This window comes from Bison bison, unplaced genomic scaffold (assembly GCF_000754665.1).
Source record: "Bison bison bison isolate TAMUID 2011002044 unplaced genomic scaffold, Bison_UMD1.0 scf7180017864285, whole genome shotgun sequence".
NCBI classification, from domain to species: Eukaryota; Metazoa; Chordata; class Mammalia; order Artiodactyla; family Bovidae; genus Bison; species Bison bison.
In genome coordinates this window covers 943,058-959,218 of record NW_011494857.1, presented here as the reverse complement: position 1 = coordinate 959,218, position 16,161 = coordinate 943,058, and the positions used below count along the sequence as shown (strand labels likewise).

The window sequence follows — 16,161 nt, the reverse complement described above, 5'->3', positions numbered from 1 at the left end:
TGAGTGGCACAAGGGGCGAGGCTTTTAGCAGCGAGTCCCCCCTCCCCTCCTTTCGGACGAAGAAGGAAGACTTGGGCCCCGCAACTGAGAAGAAAGAGGAGGGGTCAGCCTCTCCCCGCATGCGGCCCGGGAGGGAAGCCCCGCCCCCTTCCCGCGGGGAAAGGGCACCCATCTCCCATCGGAAACTGATCAATAAATTACAAAGTAGAGGATAGGGAGGCGGAAGTTTGGGGCGGGATTTCTTCCTGCCCTCTTCTTCCCCCCTCTCAGTCCAGTGCATGTGGTTTGGTCCAGGCCCAGTCCATTTGTGAGGCGGGGACCAGCATTCCCCGTTCGTCTGTACAGATGGTCCAGTCCGCGGCGCGAGCTCCCCAGTACACTCTCCCCGGCGAGACCATACTGTGGGCAGGAGGGGGAACAGCCCAGCCTCTGAAAGGTTCTTCCGTCCGAGTGAGGTCACCTGCATTGACGCCAGGCGTGAAGATCCACTGTGCCGCCCCGATCCCCAAGATCGCCCAGTACGGTCCTCACCTGGAAGCCTACACTAGCAGGAATAGGTCCGGACAGAAACGCCATCTGCCCGGGAACTCCCAGAAGTCTGGCCTGGAGGGAGAATGAGCATTGGTTCAGCAAAGCGCAAGCGCGCGCGCGCGCGCGCACACACACACACACACACCCCTGACACACACACACACACCCCTCACACACACACACACACCCCTCACACACACACACCCCTCACACACACACACACCCCTGCCCAGTTCCTCCTCCACCTAAGCGTCCTCCCTTGGATTCTCCCTCCCGAGAAGCCAACGACTGCCTGACTCCCTCCAAGCCAGTTTCCATTCCTTTCTCAAAGCCTCCGATTCCTTCAAAATGCCCCAGGTGACACTGGACGAGTTCATTTCCCACCCTGGAAAACGGGGTATGCTGGGATTAATCCATTCCACACCCTAAGGAGGGAGTTGGCTTGTTGGAGCGGTCCATTTGTCGTGGGTGGGGAAAAAGGGACTAGACCATTTCAGAACTCGGGAAGGCTGCTGGAATGTGGAGATGGTCTCTCCCCCGACACCTAAGAAGGGGAGGGGAGCAGAGGCTGTCCCATTTGGTATCCGCCCACCTTCCGGCTGCAGCTTGCGGAGAGGGAGCCCGGGCGAGCCCAGAGCCCCTGCTGCGGCCGAACGAAAGTTGGGGGGCAACATCTCAGCTGAGTCGGGGGTTACGCCTCGGAGGTCCTTCTCTCGGAACATCTTCCGCCAGGATGGGGAGCGGCTGAAGGACTTGGCACTGTCCTAGGTATTAGGGGTGCAGCCAGCTGGTGAGGGACTAGGGCCGCGTTTGGACTCCGCTCCTCTTTTTGACCCCACCCCTCTCCGGCTCCCTTCGCTCATTTAGCCTCGCCCCTTCCCTGGCACCGCCTCCAACCGCGACTCCTTGGCCAATCAAGCCCCACCCCTTTAGCTGCGAGTCTAGAGGGGCGGCCGGGAGCGTGGAGTCCCCTACGCTTGCTGCTGCTGCGCCCACCTCATCCAGCCGCCTGTCTGTGCCCAAGGAAATGAGGTTGCTGAATTCCTTTTCCAAGAGCTGCCGGGCCTGCAGGGGAGAGGTGGGAGAGAGGCTGCAGCGTGCAATCTGCAAGATGGGGATGCCCAGTGTGCCCCGGGCCCGGCGGCAGCTCACCTGTGCATTTTGCGTGGGGATCTGCAGAAGCAAGGCCAGGTCGGAGTAGTCGAAGGTCTCGTCCAGGGCGAGCAGTGCCCCGTGCACCCCGCTCTCCGTGAGGTTCGTGGCGAATTCCTTCAGGCCCAGCCCGGACACCCAACCCATGACCCGCTCATTGGACCACACCATCACGTCTGGGGATGGAAGGGACCCTCAGCTGCACCCTTCCTGGGGCCTGGTCCTTCGTTTATCCTCTATCTCCAACCCCATTTCCTCTTCCTGTCTCCACCCCGTCTCCCCTGGCCTCCCTCCCCTTCCCTATTGATGCTTCCTCCAACCCTGTCCCAAACCCCTCCACATGGCTCCCAGCTGGACTCATACTTTTCTACTCACCTCGGATCTGGGTCTGACTCTCTTCCCGCCTCCGCTCCAAGTCCTTCCTGTCATAGTTGAGCCGTTTCAGACACATGATCCCATAATGCAGGCTCACCCTGAGTAGCAGAGATAGCAGAGTCACAGAAGAGCCCCACAACCCCAGTGACTGTTTCCCCTGTTGCTTGTGGTTTTCTGGGAGAGGCTGGGGAATTGCTCCACTGGATCTGTTCTATTGATTGCTGACCTTCCCAGGAGCAGGGATATTTTTTAAAAAGCAGTTCCTGTTAGCCAACCTGTAAGGGGTATGGGGTCAGCTAGCCAAGCTGTCTCAGGACTTGGACTATTCCTACTGGACCATCTTAATGGGTGGAAGGGGCACAGGAGTCTGGATTTCCTAACAATCCAGGCTAAAGGACCAAAGATAGTCCAAGATGAATTAATTCCCACATCACTGGTCCTATTTGCCAAAGACTCTCTAGAAGTGGGGGCCTCCCCCACTTGGACTGTCGCCACTGGCCAGGCAACTCACCTGTGAAAGCTGTCCACCATCTTGAGCTGGCCCCGGAGTTCCTTCTTGTTAAGATGATCTAACATTCGGGCATCCACCAGCGACTCCATGAAGTAGCTGCGGTACTGGGGCAGCCCCAAGCTGGGCAGCCAGTCGTTCCCCACCCATTCGTGGTTCATGTCGCCATATGCCAGGATCTGGGGCCATGGGCAGGTGGGGGAGCAGTCAGGCCTTCTGACCCCTTCCCATGTGTGTATGAAAGGGTACAGTACCACCCTCTCTCTCCCAAATCCAAGGTTGTTCTTTCTCTATCCCGTAGCAGGACAATGGCCAGTCTCTGCTCAGGACAACGGGCAATCCAAAACTGTTTCCTTCTCTTTCATACTGACAACACAGGCCCTTGTCTACTCAAAGCATCATTATCACTTGCGAACTTGCTGAAATTGCAGAATCTCAGACCCTAGGCTACTGAATCGAAATCCTCATTCTCACAAGAGCCTCAGGTGATCTGAACAGTATATCTAAGTACTAGTCTAGCATCGTCTCCAACTCAAAACAACTGATCAGTCCAATATCACTATTCCTCCAACTCCGCACAACAGATTCTTCCAGCGTAGCTCCCTCCCCAACAAAGGATAACGGATTCATCTACCACTCTTGCGCTGTCCGAGAAATTCTAGCCCGATGCTACAATCTGGCCCAGGACAATATTCTGGATCCACCCCCAAGTCCTTCACTCCTCCCAGCATGAGCAAACAATCCATACCTTGGGCTGTTGGAAACAAAGACCCAACATAGCTCCTGTACTCAGGTGAGTTCATACCTCTCGCCCTCTTGAGAATAAAATGTACTTCCTTCTACCCAACTTCTTCTCAGCCTGATGTACCCTGCCCACCCGCAACCCCGCCCCAAATGCTTTCCCTTTTGCCCCAGTACAAAGTGAGGGGAACAGCCTCACTTCCCTCTGCCATAGGGCAAAGAGCCACTCAGCGTTTCCCTCTAGTTACAGCAATGAAACAGCCCCTGGAGCCCGCGCAACCGACCATAGTGGGATGACCCGCGCACCACTGGCAATGGAACAGTCGGGCTTCTACACGGACCCCACCAAGTCACAGTGACAGCCCAGAGCAGAGCTCCGCGCAGCGCCCCCCCGCGGTGAGGATGGAATGCTCCGGCGAGGGGCGGGGCGGGGCGGGGCTCGGAGAAGGAGGGGCGTCCATGCAGCGTGCACAGCCTGTTCATGCGCCCACAGCCCGCCCCGCGCCCCCTACCTGCTCCCAGCTGATCTCCTTGGTCTCCTGACCAGTTAGTGGGAAGAGGGGAGAGAAGGGGTGGGTTAAGGGGCAGGCGGAGGAGGGCGGGAAGGACGAACGGACGGACAGACAGCCACAGACTCACCCGCCACCCGGCCCCTGCCCAGGGAAAGTTAGTGCCACCCCCAAGGCCACGGGCAGGGGGCACTCACAGGCTTGGTCGTCGCGGTAAGGGACTCCATCTCCTCGTGTGTCATCCACACATTTCCTGTGGACTGAGGGGTGAGAGGTGTTATGGAGGTTGGGAAAGAGCTTCTGGACAGGGGAGGGGAAGAGAGTCGTGCTCCTGGAGGAGCCGAATTAGGCATGGGAACACATCATTTTCTGTATGGAACAAAATGATAAAATGTTAGAAGGCAGTAAATGCCATGGGGTAAAAAAAAAAAATAGGTGTTCATGTATGATGGAGCTGGGGACTAGTTTAGCTGTTGAGTTAGGGAGGCCTCTTGGAGGTGGTGACATTTGAGCTGAGACCTCAGGGATGAGTAGGAGCCAGCCTTGGAGGTAAAAAAGAGGGAGGGGTGCTCCAAGAAAAGGGAGCAGCAAATGTCAAGGAGCAGAGCAGAAAAGGAGCTGGGAAAGGGGCCCCTCATCATGGGACTTGCAGAGAACCATATGAATTTGGGTTTTTTTTCCGGGATAGGATCCTTCTGCTGCGGTGTGTAAGACAGACTGAGGGTTGGAAGTAGAGGGGAGGCAGAGAGACCTGAAGGGTGTCCCACCCTCAGAGATAATCCAGTGAGAGACTGTGCGGAGCAGGGTATATCTGACAAGACAGAGCTAGAATGAGTGGACTCAGGACTGGCTACTCTGAGGACAGTACTCTGAGGATTGGCTACTCCAGCAGGGGCTGGGATTGGCTCTGGACACTCACGGTGCGAGAGGAGGCAGGAGCAGAGGGTGAGGTGAGTGAGACCATCTCCTGGATGGCAAGGCGCAGCTTGAGCCGGTGCAGTGGGTTGCTGATGCCGATCTCACGCTGGATCTCCGTGTCTGACAAGTTGGCCATGATGGCACCACTCTTGACATTGGCCCGGCAGGCGGCCACATACCATGCAGGCATGCCTACCCACAGCTGGACCAGAGGGAGAAAGTGAGGAAGGGGTGGAAATGAGACAGAGAGACAGAGATATATCACAGGAGAAATGGGAGAAGGACAGAAAGAAAGGGGGAGAGGGAGACAGAGAGGTGGGGAAAGGCAAGTGGGGGAGAAACAGAAAGACATGAGAAAATTGGCAGTGAGGCAAAGACATCAAGAGTCAGAGGGAAACACAAAGAGACGAAGGACAGTCAGAGAAGGGTGAGCCCAGAGTCAGAAGGGAGAGAGAGATGGGGAGAGACAGAGATGAGAGGCAGAGAGGCGGAGAGAAAGCAGCAAAGCACATTGAGAGAGAGAGACATGGGAAGAAGTACGGGGAATGACAAAAACAGAGAGATGAGGAGAGGCAGAAAAATAGAGAAAGAGAATCCCAGAGACAGAGGCATGGGAAGACATAGAGAGAGAGACAATAGAGAAAGAGAATCCCAGAGACAGAGGCATGGGAAGACACAGAGAGAGACAATAGGGGCAAGATGGGCATGGTGAGGGGTGAGGGGAGAAGGAATAAAAAGCAACAGGAAGGTCCACAAGAAACCTGACCCCTCCCAGGACCTCACCCCCCAGCTCCCTTCCCCGACACCTCTGGGCCAGGAGGATGGCACAGGGTCAGCCAGCCCTGACCATGGGATTCTCAGAGGGATTGGGGATGAAGAGTCAGGACATTTCTGGACCCCAGTACCTCTAGCCAGGAGACCACAGTGGGCCCATCCCAGGCAGCAAAAGGCAGGCCCTGACGGCAGGCCTCTTCCAGAAGTTCATGCCTGAAGAGAGAGGGCCATGGCAGGAGGTCTCAGGGGTAGATACACCTAGCCCTCTCAGATAGCTCCCTTCACCAACTGCTCCCCGGCCCCATCCACAAAAACAACTTTTATGAATGTAGAAAACGTGGCAGAAGGTAAAAGAACACAAATACTGTGGTTCTTTATAATCCCCCTCCCCCAGCACACATGTACACACACACCAAACAAATGAAAAGTGGAGGGAAAAAAACCCCAACCCTCTAGGAGTTCCCAAATTTCCAAGCACGCTCAGGATCTTGGACGCCCCCTCCTAGAATTTTCTTACTTATGACCAACCCTCCCCCGCACACACACCACACACCCACACTCACTTCCTCTTGTTCCTCCGGTCCTTATCTCCTGGGCCCGTCAGCTTGGCTAGCCCCAGAGGGTCAGTGGCCAGTGTCTCGTCTGAGGGTGTTCCAGCTGGAGGCAGGGAGGGGCCAAAATTTGGAGAGTCTCAGAGGGGAGGCAGAATCTTTGATGCTGGGGGGTTGAGAAGGATGCCAGGAAAGCAGAGGCCCAGAGGGATTAGTAAATGAGGCCACACAGAGGGAGTGATAAAACCACACAGGAAGCAATGCCACCTCCTAGGCAAAGAATTGGAGAAACCCCCCAAATAGAGCTGATGCACTGGGCTGGCCTTGGTAAAGGTGGCAGTGCTATGCTGCTAAGTTCTTAACAACTGGCTCCCTGGGGACGAAGAGGTATTTCCTGATTGGTAGTATTTGCCAGTTTCCATAGTGTAAATAATCCCACCAATTTCAGGCTACCGAATGTGATGTCAAAGCAGCTCATAAAATTCCTGAAAATTTGACTAACTTGGATTTCACAAGTCAGACAAGCAAGCTCCTCTCTATTAAAAAAAAAACAAAAACAAAAACAAAAAAAACAGGTAAATGAAATAAATTCATTTGTCCAACCATCACTCAGGCAGGCCTCAGAGTACCCTTCTTGCCCCTTCTCCCCTCGACTTCTGCCAAGGTTCCAGTGCTCAAAATGCATTACCAAATGATTGTGGACAGGACTGTATGTCAAGTGAATATGTAAAGGAGGAGGAAGGAAGGAATAAAGAAAGGGAGAGGAAATCAGGGGACTCACCCAGAGAAGAGCTGTCCCGACCTGGTGGTCCCATTCTCCCCTTCTCCTTCTTGCCAAAGAGACGGCCTATGGACGACTTGATGCTCTTCTTCTTGGGAGCTTTGTGCAGGGAATCTGGGGTGCCCTCACTGGGTGAGCAGGACAGAGTGAAGGTAGATCCCATCTGGTAGGTTCCAAGTCTTTGTCCACTCCCATCTCCTCCTCCCAAGCAAGTCCCTCCCTGTCTCGTCCCTTATTCTTACTGACCTTCCCCGTGATGGCCCTCCATCCTCCAGGGATCCCGCCTGCAGTGCCAAGGCTTGTGTCATTCTCTCAAGGCGGGCAGAGCGAGGAGTGGGAGGTGGGGTGTCTCCTGGGATTGCCGGCCCCTCCCCTCGGGGAGCCACAGCTTCCTCCTTAGGGACATGATTCTGTAGACAGGCAGAGTTGCTACTGAGTCAGAGGGATCATGTTGGGGGCTCCTCATTAGTTGGGAGGTATACCAGGTGTCTAGGATACCCCTGATTTGGACTATCACTTCTAAAGATAGGCTAGATTAAGTGGGAGTGAATTGCAGAAATATAAAGCCAATAACTTCAGTCCCCCTGGAGCTTGATGAGCCCATATTTCTACTATCTTAGCTTCTGGTGTCAGGAGTGGGATCTGCTCAGTTTCAAGAAAATCTAATGACTTACAAGTTCTGAAAATAGGAAAGCTGAGTTTAAGGCAATAAAACAGGGTTATAGCTCTTGTGCCTGCCTCTAAGGTCAATTCTGGGGCCATTATAATAGTTCTCAAATGTACATTTAGTCACAGAATATATATATTCTGTATCCAGTGGTTAAGTGGTTAAGACTTGGTCCTCTCACTGCTGGAGCCCAGGGTCTGATCCCTGGTTGGAGAACTAAAATCCAGAAAGCTGCATGACATGGCCAAAAAATTAAAAATAAAAATCCTATGCAGAAATTTAATGCATAAAATAGGTAAAAGTAGATCAGGTCTGACTAAAGTACAAGTTAGGGTTCAGGAATCTAGTGACTCAGCCTCCCCTTTGCCCCCCTTTTTTAAATTTTGAGAATTATTTATTTTTAGCTGCACTGGGTCTTCATTGCTATGCATATGCTTTCTCTGGTTGCAGTGAGCACAGGCTGCTCTTTAGCTGCAGTGCACGGGCTTCTCATTGTAGTGGTTTCTCTTGTGGCGCATGGGCTCTAGGGCACAGGCTCAATAGTGGTGCATGGGCTTAGCCTCTCCCCAGCGTGTGAAATCTTCCTGGAGAAGGGATCGAATCTGTGTTCCCTGCACTGGCAGGCAAATTCCCAACCACTGGACCACCAGGGAAGTCCTCCTTTGCCCTCTGAGTTGAGCTTTTAGGGGAAGCTAAGGTTGCTATCATTGGTGTGATGATTATCGTTGCTGTTTGTTAGAGAGCCCTGTTTATGACCTCCCACCACCACCACCATCACCACCAAGCTGAGGAGACTTAAGAATACTCACAGCTTTGTCGGTGCCCTCACGGGCAGGGCTAGGGGGTGCCAGACGGGGTGTTGAGTGGCCAGAGCTGGGAGGGGAGGGGCTGGCGAGGGTAGAGGTGGTGAGGGAGGGGGGCAGTGAGCAGCTGCTGCGGTAGCGGCCCAGTGAGTCCAAGCCGGAGCCTGACACCCGGCTCTCCAGCTCTTCTGCCCTTTGTTCTGTTGTCTCCTTCTCCTCTTGGATTAACCTGAGGAGGGAAATGGGGAGACGGGATGAGAGGACTGAGGCAGGCAACAGGAGAGGGAGCCTGGGGGGACTTCCCTGGTGGTCCAGAAGTTAAGACTCCATGCTTCCAATGCAGAGGATGCAGGTTCAATCCCTGCTTGGGGAACTAAGATCCCACATGCTGCACTGCACGTCCAAAAGGAGGAGTCTGGGGATCCCGATGGACCAGGAAGGCTTGGTGGAGCAAAAATAATTCTGGGGAAGGCACAGTGAGGTCTTGGTGGATCCCTGATGGCCTTACAGGTTCAAAGGGAGTCAAGGGATCATGTTAGGCTCTGGAGGTCGTGGAAAGATTAGGGATGACAGGATGACCAGAGTGTGCCTCAGGATGACCCTGATGATGACCAAGTGGCTCTGGAAAATCATAAATGGATGACCATGGGCAAGAGGTCAAGTTATAAGGAGGATAGAAAGAGCAAGCTCATAATAAGAGAAGGCTGAGATCAGGGACTCTGAAGTCAATCTGGGATCTGGGAAGGTCATAGAGACATTTGGTGAGAGTCAATATCTCCAGTCAGAATGAGTTGGAATGGAAGATGGTGGTCAGGTTGATATGTTTGCTGGGGCCCATGCAAAGTGTGTTATCAGAGAATTGCTAAGTAGGGCAATTGCTGGGGAATCCAAGTAGACTTTACGTGATGGGGGAATCTTAATAAACTGAGGATTTTTGTTATATCAGGTAGAAGTTCTTGTTATCTAGAGTCGAGGTTCTTGCGGTGTTTTGGATTGGGGACCTCGTGTAGAGATTCTTAGGGTACTGGGAGTCTCTGGGTAATGGCTGCTTGAAGTCATGAAAGCTGTGATATAATGGAGGACTCTTGATGGACTGGATTGTGATTTTTGGTATCTGAGGATGCAGTCTTGGGTATTTTGGGAAATTGTGAGTACTGTTTGGGGTGGGGAGGTGTATAATGTATAAGTAGCACATAGGAGACTTCTGGGTATTTCCTCAGACTATTCCAGAATAGTGTTGGGCTGGGAGAACTCCTTGAGGATGATTAGGAAAGGAGTTGGGCTTAGGTATTCAGATCAGTCTCCAGAGCCAGAGGGGCTGTGGGCTTAGCTCAGGCAGGACGAGAAAGAACTGGGCCAGTGCTCACTTGATCTCTTTGTTGATGGCCTCCAGCTGCTCCTGAAGCATGATGGCCAGTGTCTGAACATCTGCCTGCCCACTGGGGGACAGGAGCTCAGCTCCAAACATCCCCTCGGCCTCCTCTTCATCTGAGCCATCCAGCTCGCCAGGGAATGGAGGTGGCATGGACCCCGCAGGGGCAGACCTCTCCCACTCCTGTCTCTGTGTGGAGACAGAAGGATGGCAGGTGGACAGGAGCCAAAGGCAGATGCTGTGTCTTCCCTCACTGCTCCGGACCCTTCCCACCCTCCGTGACCCTGCCCTCATCCGTTGACACTAACTGCCCTCACCCTGTGATCCAGTCCCCACAGTTTCCCCAGCCCACCTTTCTCTCTTGGTGGGGCCCTTTTTTGACCCCCCCTGACACCCCCCACAACCTCCCCTGAGTCCACTGTTTCTTTTGACACAGCCCACTTCTTTTCTTCACTTAGCCCCATCCATTCTAGGATTCTACACCTTGCACATCATCTCCCCCAAAACCCTCTTCCCAGCCCATCATTCCTCTAAAGTTCTCACCAGGCAGCAGGACATCCACGCGAGGAGACATCAAGGCAAGTGGGGATGATGAAAGAAGAGAAGACAGTGTGGGCCCAGGAAGCCTTACTTCTCCACTAGTCCCCACCCAGAGCCCTGCATACTGGGAACCACCTCCTACTGCTGCCCTCCCAGGCCCTGCTCAGTCCAGGCCCCAGAAGTGGCTGCTGACCTTAGAGGGCTCATCCTTGACCCCTGACCAGCGGCCCCTCTTGCTTGCCCGGCCACTGCCAGCCCCATAGGGGTCCAGGTGGGCACCAGAAGGTAAGGTGGGTGCCTGAGAGTAACGGAGCTCCAGGGCACTGCCAGGGAGAGATCTGTGGGCATGGAGAGGGTGGAGACCAAGGGGTCAGGAAAAGGAAATAGAGGTCAGTGGTCATGTGGAAGGGCTTGGGGTCAGAGGACTGGAAGAAGGATCTTATGTTAAAAGTCAGGAAAAAAGGGTCTGGGGCCAGAGATCATGAAATCAGGGGTCAAAAATAAGAGGGGCCAGTGGAAGTCTCAGGAGGACAGGGAGGGGAATCAGGAGACTTGGGAAGCAGAAGGGATGTGCTTGGCCAAGGGGGCCCCATGGGCACAGGAAAGTTACTGTCACCTGGAGTAGGACGACGGTGGCCTCCCCCGAAGCTGGTCAATCTCCATCTGCATCCGCTCCATCTCAGCCAGGAGCTGCTCCTGGGGGAGGAGGTTGGAGAGGCCAGGTCAGAATCTGCCCCCTTCTGAGATCGGTCCCTCCCAGCCGGGCTGATTCCAGCCCCAGTAAAGCCTGCTCCATTTCTCTGGCCCTCACCCCCCAGGCTCCTCCCTACCTTGTTGAGCAGCAGCTCATCCTGAAGCTTCTTCATGTTGGCAATCTCCTCGCTTAGTGAGTTCTGTAGGGGGACAGGGGTGCAGTGAGGGGCCAGAACCTGGAAGAAGCCTCCAGTGCACAGAGGCAGGCCTGAGGGGACCCCAAGGGGAATGGGTGGATTGGAATGGTGAGCTAGAGGGTTGTGGAGTGAAGATGCTGCTGAAGAGGGGAAGTCCCTAGGAGCCCAGAATTCAGCATCCTGTGTAATTTCAGCAGATTCAGAGTTTGAGGGCCCATAGGGCTATAGGCTTGGGGAAACGCCAAGAATTCAGGGTATAGGTGCCCCAGAATTCAGCTCTAGGGTGTTCAGGTGAAATAGTGCTGGTCCCAGCAATAGAGCAGTCTGTCAGATTCGAATTCCGGATGCCTAGATTTGAGGAGATCTCAGATAATGGTTTGGGGAAAGGTCTGGGCCCCCAAGATTCCAGTTTATGGGAGTCCTAGATTGGGGCGCACCTTCTCCTCCAGGGCCCCCATGCGCTCCTTGAGGTGAAGCTGCAGTCGTTCGTTGGACTCGCTCAGCAGCTTGTCCACTGTCTCGGACAGCCGCTTATTGTGGTCATCGTTCATCTTCTCCCGCTGCCGGGCCTGCCCAGAGGAGAGCAGGGCACAGGTGCTGGAACCCTGAGCGCTGCCCCTGCTCCCAGCTCCCACCCACTTCAGCCCACTTTCTCATCTAAGGCTCATCCCCCAAGCCTCAAAGCCCCCTCACCCGCTGCAGCTCCTGGTTCTTCTCCTCCAACTGGGCCTCCAGCTGCCGAAGCCGCTCCTCAAAATTCCCATGACGTTCCTCAGCCTGGAAGTTGGAACCCATGGCATCTGACTGTTCCACTAGGACCCGTTCAGGCCCCAGGCCCCACCTCCTCCAAGGCTGGCTTCCAGGCCCCGCCCCTGGAGCTCTAGGCTCCTGTCCAACAAAACTCCAAACCTTGCACTTGAGTCTCAAGCCCTGCCCTCTTCTATAAGCTCTGTCCCCTTCTCAGTTCAGGTCCCACCCATCCTTTTAGTCCAAACTAGAAAACACCCCTGAGTCGGGAAGATCCCCCGGAGGAGGAAATGGCAATCCACTCCAGTATTCTTGCCTGGAGAATCCCATGGACAGAGGAACCTGGCGGGCGCTACAGTCCACAGGGCGACTTAGCAGAGAACACCACCTTCCACCAAACCTCTAGGCCTTTCCCCCATTCTAAGTCACGTCCCTTTCTAGATCCCAGGCCCTGCCTTTTCCATCTGAATTCAGGCTGTAGGTCTTCAACCCCTCCAGCCTCTAGGCCCCGCCTCCCCTAAGCCCCACCCCTTCGCCCCAGAGACTCAAAGCCCCGCCCCAGGTCTCCCTCACTTTATTGAGAGCCGCCACGCGCTGGGCCAGCTGGGCCTCAATTTCTGGCAAGGTCTCTGCTTTCTGCAGTGTCTGCTGGAGCTTCTGCTTGGCGTCGTCCAGCCACTCGGCCAGCTGACGGCTCTTCTCTTCACTCTGGGGGACACAGACGAGGGAAAGGGAGGAGCTTGGTCATATGGGCCACAGCCTCGCCCCTCCGCCCCTCCCCGGCCGTGCCCTCACCTGTCGGTACAATGACTCCTTGCTGGCCAACTCGTTTTCCAACTTGTCGTTGGCGTCGTGCAGAGAGGTGGCCTCGCGCTGGGCACTCAAGTAGCGCTTCTCTAGGGTTGTGATCCGTTCCTCCATATCCTCCCGCTGTGCCAGCGCCTGCAGAGGTGACAAAGGACCGCGTGGACTACAGCTCCCACTAGGTCCTGTGGGTAGCCTAGGCTTAGAACCTCAATTCAGGCACCCCAGGGTACACTGGGAAATGAAGTCCCCTGCCATCTGGGGGTCAGAAAGATGGAACCACACCTGCCAAGAGCTCCTGAGAATAGCCAACATTACATTGCCTGCCCTCTGCCACCTGACAGATAAAATGGCAGTGCAGCACCTCCCATAAACTTCTGGGACAGTACTAGCTTATCATACGGATGACCTAAGGCCCAGGGGATGGAAAGTCTCCACTCTTCTTGGCCCACTCAAAAACCCAAGTCTTACATTTTTCAGCAACTTCTGGCACAACTCAGATTTAGAATCACAGAGCAAATGCCCTAGGGTCTCACAGAAAACAAATGTCCTTTCCATCTGGGAGGCAAAATCTCCCAAGACCTCCCAGGGTAGCACAGGTTTATAAAACCAGAGAAGGTGTTCCAGGGTATCGTGGGGGATGAACATCTGCCTGGAGGCCGGTGTGGTGAGACCACACTTCCTAATAAGCCCTCGGGCCATCCACACTTCAAATCCGAGGTAAAAGCCCCAGTGGATGATGAAAGCAAAAGTGCTCTCTCTTCTTTCTCATTCAGTGCTTTAAAGAATCCATGCCCTACATTTCTCAGCAGTCCCTGCAGCGTGGGAGTTGAGATCAAGGAGCGTCAGCCAGGATGGGGTGAAATACAGCCAATGGAGTTCAGCTAAGAGGTGGGAAAGAATTTCCCAGTGGTAACATAAAAACTACGACCAGATACTGGGTGACTACCATGTATGTGCCATGTACCAACTCTCTGACAAGGGCCATAAATCCCATTTTACAGGTGAGGAAACAAGCTCAGAGAGAAGAATCCGCACACCTTGTGGACTGAATCCAGGTTCATGAGTTCTGTGACTATGGGTAGAAGGGAACAGGGAGGGTTGGGGGGAGGGACAGAGGGCAGCCCAGCAGGGGCTCCGGCCTCACCTCCTTGAGGTCGCGCTGGAGCTTGGCGTTAGCTTCCTCGGCCTTACCCAGCTCGCGGTGGGCGGTGCCCAGCTCCTCCTCCAGCTGGCTCATCTGGCGGCACAACACCGCCAAGCGCTCCCGCAGCTGGCACACCTCCGCCCGCTGCCGCTCCAGGGCCTCCTCCAGCTCCGCCGTGCGCCGGTTCGAATCCCCACCAGGACCCAGGCCATTGGCAAGAGTCTGGAATGGGGACAGTGAGGAAGGAAAGCACAGAACTCAGATCAGGTAACTGAGATAGAATGCAAAGAGAAAGCTGATAGGGGTGAGGGGGAATCAAAGATCAGTTAAGGGCCATGGAGATCACAAATTTAGCTAGCTGACCTGAATCAGAGGTCAAAGGTCAGCAAGAGTCTGAGGGATTCAGATGGACTAGGGTCTGTGAGAATCATACCAAACATTAAAGGGACCATCGCAAAGTCACGGGGCTGAGTAGGACCACAGGGATGGGGGCCAGTGAAGAGCAAAGAGAGGGAAAGATGTCCACCTCTTACCTGCCCATCCCCATCCTTGCCGGGCTCCTCTAGCCCCGACCGGCGCCTAGACAGCTGCTCTCGAAGGCTCAGAGTCTGGCAACAGGAAAGGGAGATCAGAGTGAAGGGGGTCCTAGAATCCCTGTTTTACTTCCCACTGGCTCTGGTCCTGCTGGGCCTACCCTTATTCCATAGTCTACCCTTCGGCCCTGTGTCCTCGTCTCTCCTTAGCCACCCACCAGAGAGGAAGCCACCCTTAATCTTAACCTTAGCCTCCTTGTGCCCAGACTTACCCCACCCAACCATTTCCTCCGAAGTCAGTTCTTTCCCTTAGCCGCCCCCAGCCCTGGTTCTAACCCTAGTCTCACTGTCACAGAGCGGTACTCTACTCCCCTTAGTCCTGCCCAGTGAATTTCACCTTAGGAACCTGGTTCTCCACAGTCCAATCCTATTGGTCCTGTGCCCTAGTCCTGTCCCCAGTAGATTCTAGGACCCATCCAATCAGCTCCACCCCATTGGTAGTTCATTAGTCCCGCCTCCTTCTTGGCTACACCCCCACCTCCTGATTGCTCAGCTCCAGTTCTTCCTCTAGCACTGCCACCCGCTCCAGCGCCATTCGCAGCCGCTCTCGGACCTGAGGATGGGGGCAAGACCAAGTGAGATGGAGATCAGACCTGATCAAGGACAGCTGATGCAGAACACCTTGGGATGGACCTGATAGGATGACATTATCATTCCTCTATTTATAATAGGTGTGCAGCCCCAACCAGCTAGCAAGGCAGCTTCACCCCCTGGTATACCCCTATCCTATTACTTTTTTCCATTATCAGGTCTCAGTCAGCCGTAGTCTGTTTCAATCAATTTCAAGACAGTCAACATTCTTCCCACTTGGGCTATTTCCAACCAATCACAGCCAGAATTTCTGCCATTCAGGACAGCCCAGCCGACCACAGGTTTCTGTTCTATATGCAGTCTCTTCTGATTCTCATACCTTCTCATCCAGGGCCTTGTGATGCTCGAAGAGGGATTTTAGAGCCTTGAGTACTTCCACCTCGGAAGAGACCCCGCCCGGAGACTGGGCCTGGCGCTTTACCACGGTCATGCGCAGTGACCTCTCGTGCCTGGACACCAGGCATTCCAGGTGTTCTAGGAGAAGCTACAGGGATAGAGCACCGGGCCAAGGAAAAGTGTCAAGGGAAGAGAGGCAGAGTGCAGGAAGAGGATTCAGACAGGTGGGGCAGACACAGGGAAGAAGTGGAGCCAAGTAAAGAGGTGTGGAGAAACAGGTCCGGAGAAGAGAGGGATAACGGGTCGGGGGTGGGGCGGTCAGGAAGAAGTGGTACAGAAAATGAGAACAGTTATGGAGATAGGGGAGGGGACATGAAGGAAGGAGGGGACCAGAGGAGACCCGCCCAAGTTGTGGAAGCAGGAAGAAGAAAGGAAGGCAAGAAAGGGTATAAAAAGATGGGTCAGGCTTCAACACCCAAGGCCCCGCCCACCCCGCTTAAGTCCCGCCCCCAAGACGCCTCACCCGTGTATTGTTCCGCTCCGCCTTCAGCTCCGCAATTTCTTCCTCCCGTTCTAGTAGCTGCTCCCGACACAAGTTCAGCTCCTTCGTCAGAGCCGCAAACTCCTGTTCAGTGGTGAGCAGAACTGTACATTCAGATCAATCCTTTTCCCATCTCCCTCATTCCAAAGGACTGGGAGGTTTTTAAGTCCCTCCCCTCTTGGCCAAGTCCCGCCCCTTCAAGCGACCTAGGCCCCGCCCATTAGAGGCAAGCCCCTCCTCCTTCCAAGAGTCAAGTCCCGCCCCTTCCGGCCGCCCTGCCCCTTGCCTTC

General features: G+C 54.6%; 1 protein-coding gene across 1 annotated transcript in view; it reads right to left on the bottom strand.

Moving 5' to 3' along the window:
• Positions 1–6: 6 nt before the first annotated feature.
• The window catches only part of PPFIA3 (protein tyrosine phosphatase, receptor type, f polypeptide (PTPRF), interacting protein (liprin), alpha 3), a 16,546-nt gene continuing 391 nt past the window's right edge, over positions 7–16,161 (bottom strand). The window contains exons 2-28 of the mRNA XM_010849594.1: positions 15,854–15,955; positions 15,314–15,478; positions 14,882–14,956; positions 14,344–14,418; positions 13,811–14,032; positions 12,655–12,801; positions 12,433–12,567; positions 11,806–11,889; positions 11,550–11,681; positions 11,053–11,115; positions 10,839–10,918; positions 10,416–10,560; positions 9,678–9,865; positions 8,317–8,539; positions 7,087–7,250; positions 6,841–6,968; positions 6,072–6,165; positions 5,640–5,721; positions 4,736–4,936; positions 4,014–4,076; positions 3,820–3,846; positions 2,570–2,745; positions 2,059–2,156; positions 1,684–1,859; positions 1,528–1,596; positions 1,124–1,295; positions 7–603 (exon numbers count right to left, since the gene is read on the bottom strand). Of these exons, the coding sequence (XP_010847896.1) occupies positions 545–603; positions 1,124–1,295; positions 1,528–1,596; positions 1,684–1,859; positions 2,059–2,156; positions 2,570–2,745; positions 3,820–3,846; positions 4,014–4,076; positions 4,736–4,936; positions 5,640–5,721; positions 6,072–6,165; positions 6,841–6,968; positions 7,087–7,250; positions 8,317–8,539; positions 9,678–9,865; positions 10,416–10,560; positions 10,839–10,918; positions 11,053–11,115; positions 11,550–11,681; positions 11,806–11,889; positions 12,433–12,567; positions 12,655–12,801; positions 13,811–14,032; positions 14,344–14,418; positions 14,882–14,956; positions 15,314–15,478; positions 15,854–15,955 (3,345 nt within the window). The 3' untranslated portion in view covers positions 7–544. The remainder of the gene's footprint in view (positions 604–1,123; positions 1,296–1,527; positions 1,597–1,683; positions 1,860–2,058; positions 2,157–2,569; positions 2,746–3,819; positions 3,847–4,013; positions 4,077–4,735; positions 4,937–5,639; positions 5,722–6,071; positions 6,166–6,840; positions 6,969–7,086; positions 7,251–8,316; positions 8,540–9,677; positions 9,866–10,415; positions 10,561–10,838; positions 10,919–11,052; positions 11,116–11,549; positions 11,682–11,805; positions 11,890–12,432; positions 12,568–12,654; positions 12,802–13,810; positions 14,033–14,343; positions 14,419–14,881; positions 14,957–15,313; positions 15,479–15,853; positions 15,956–16,161) is intronic.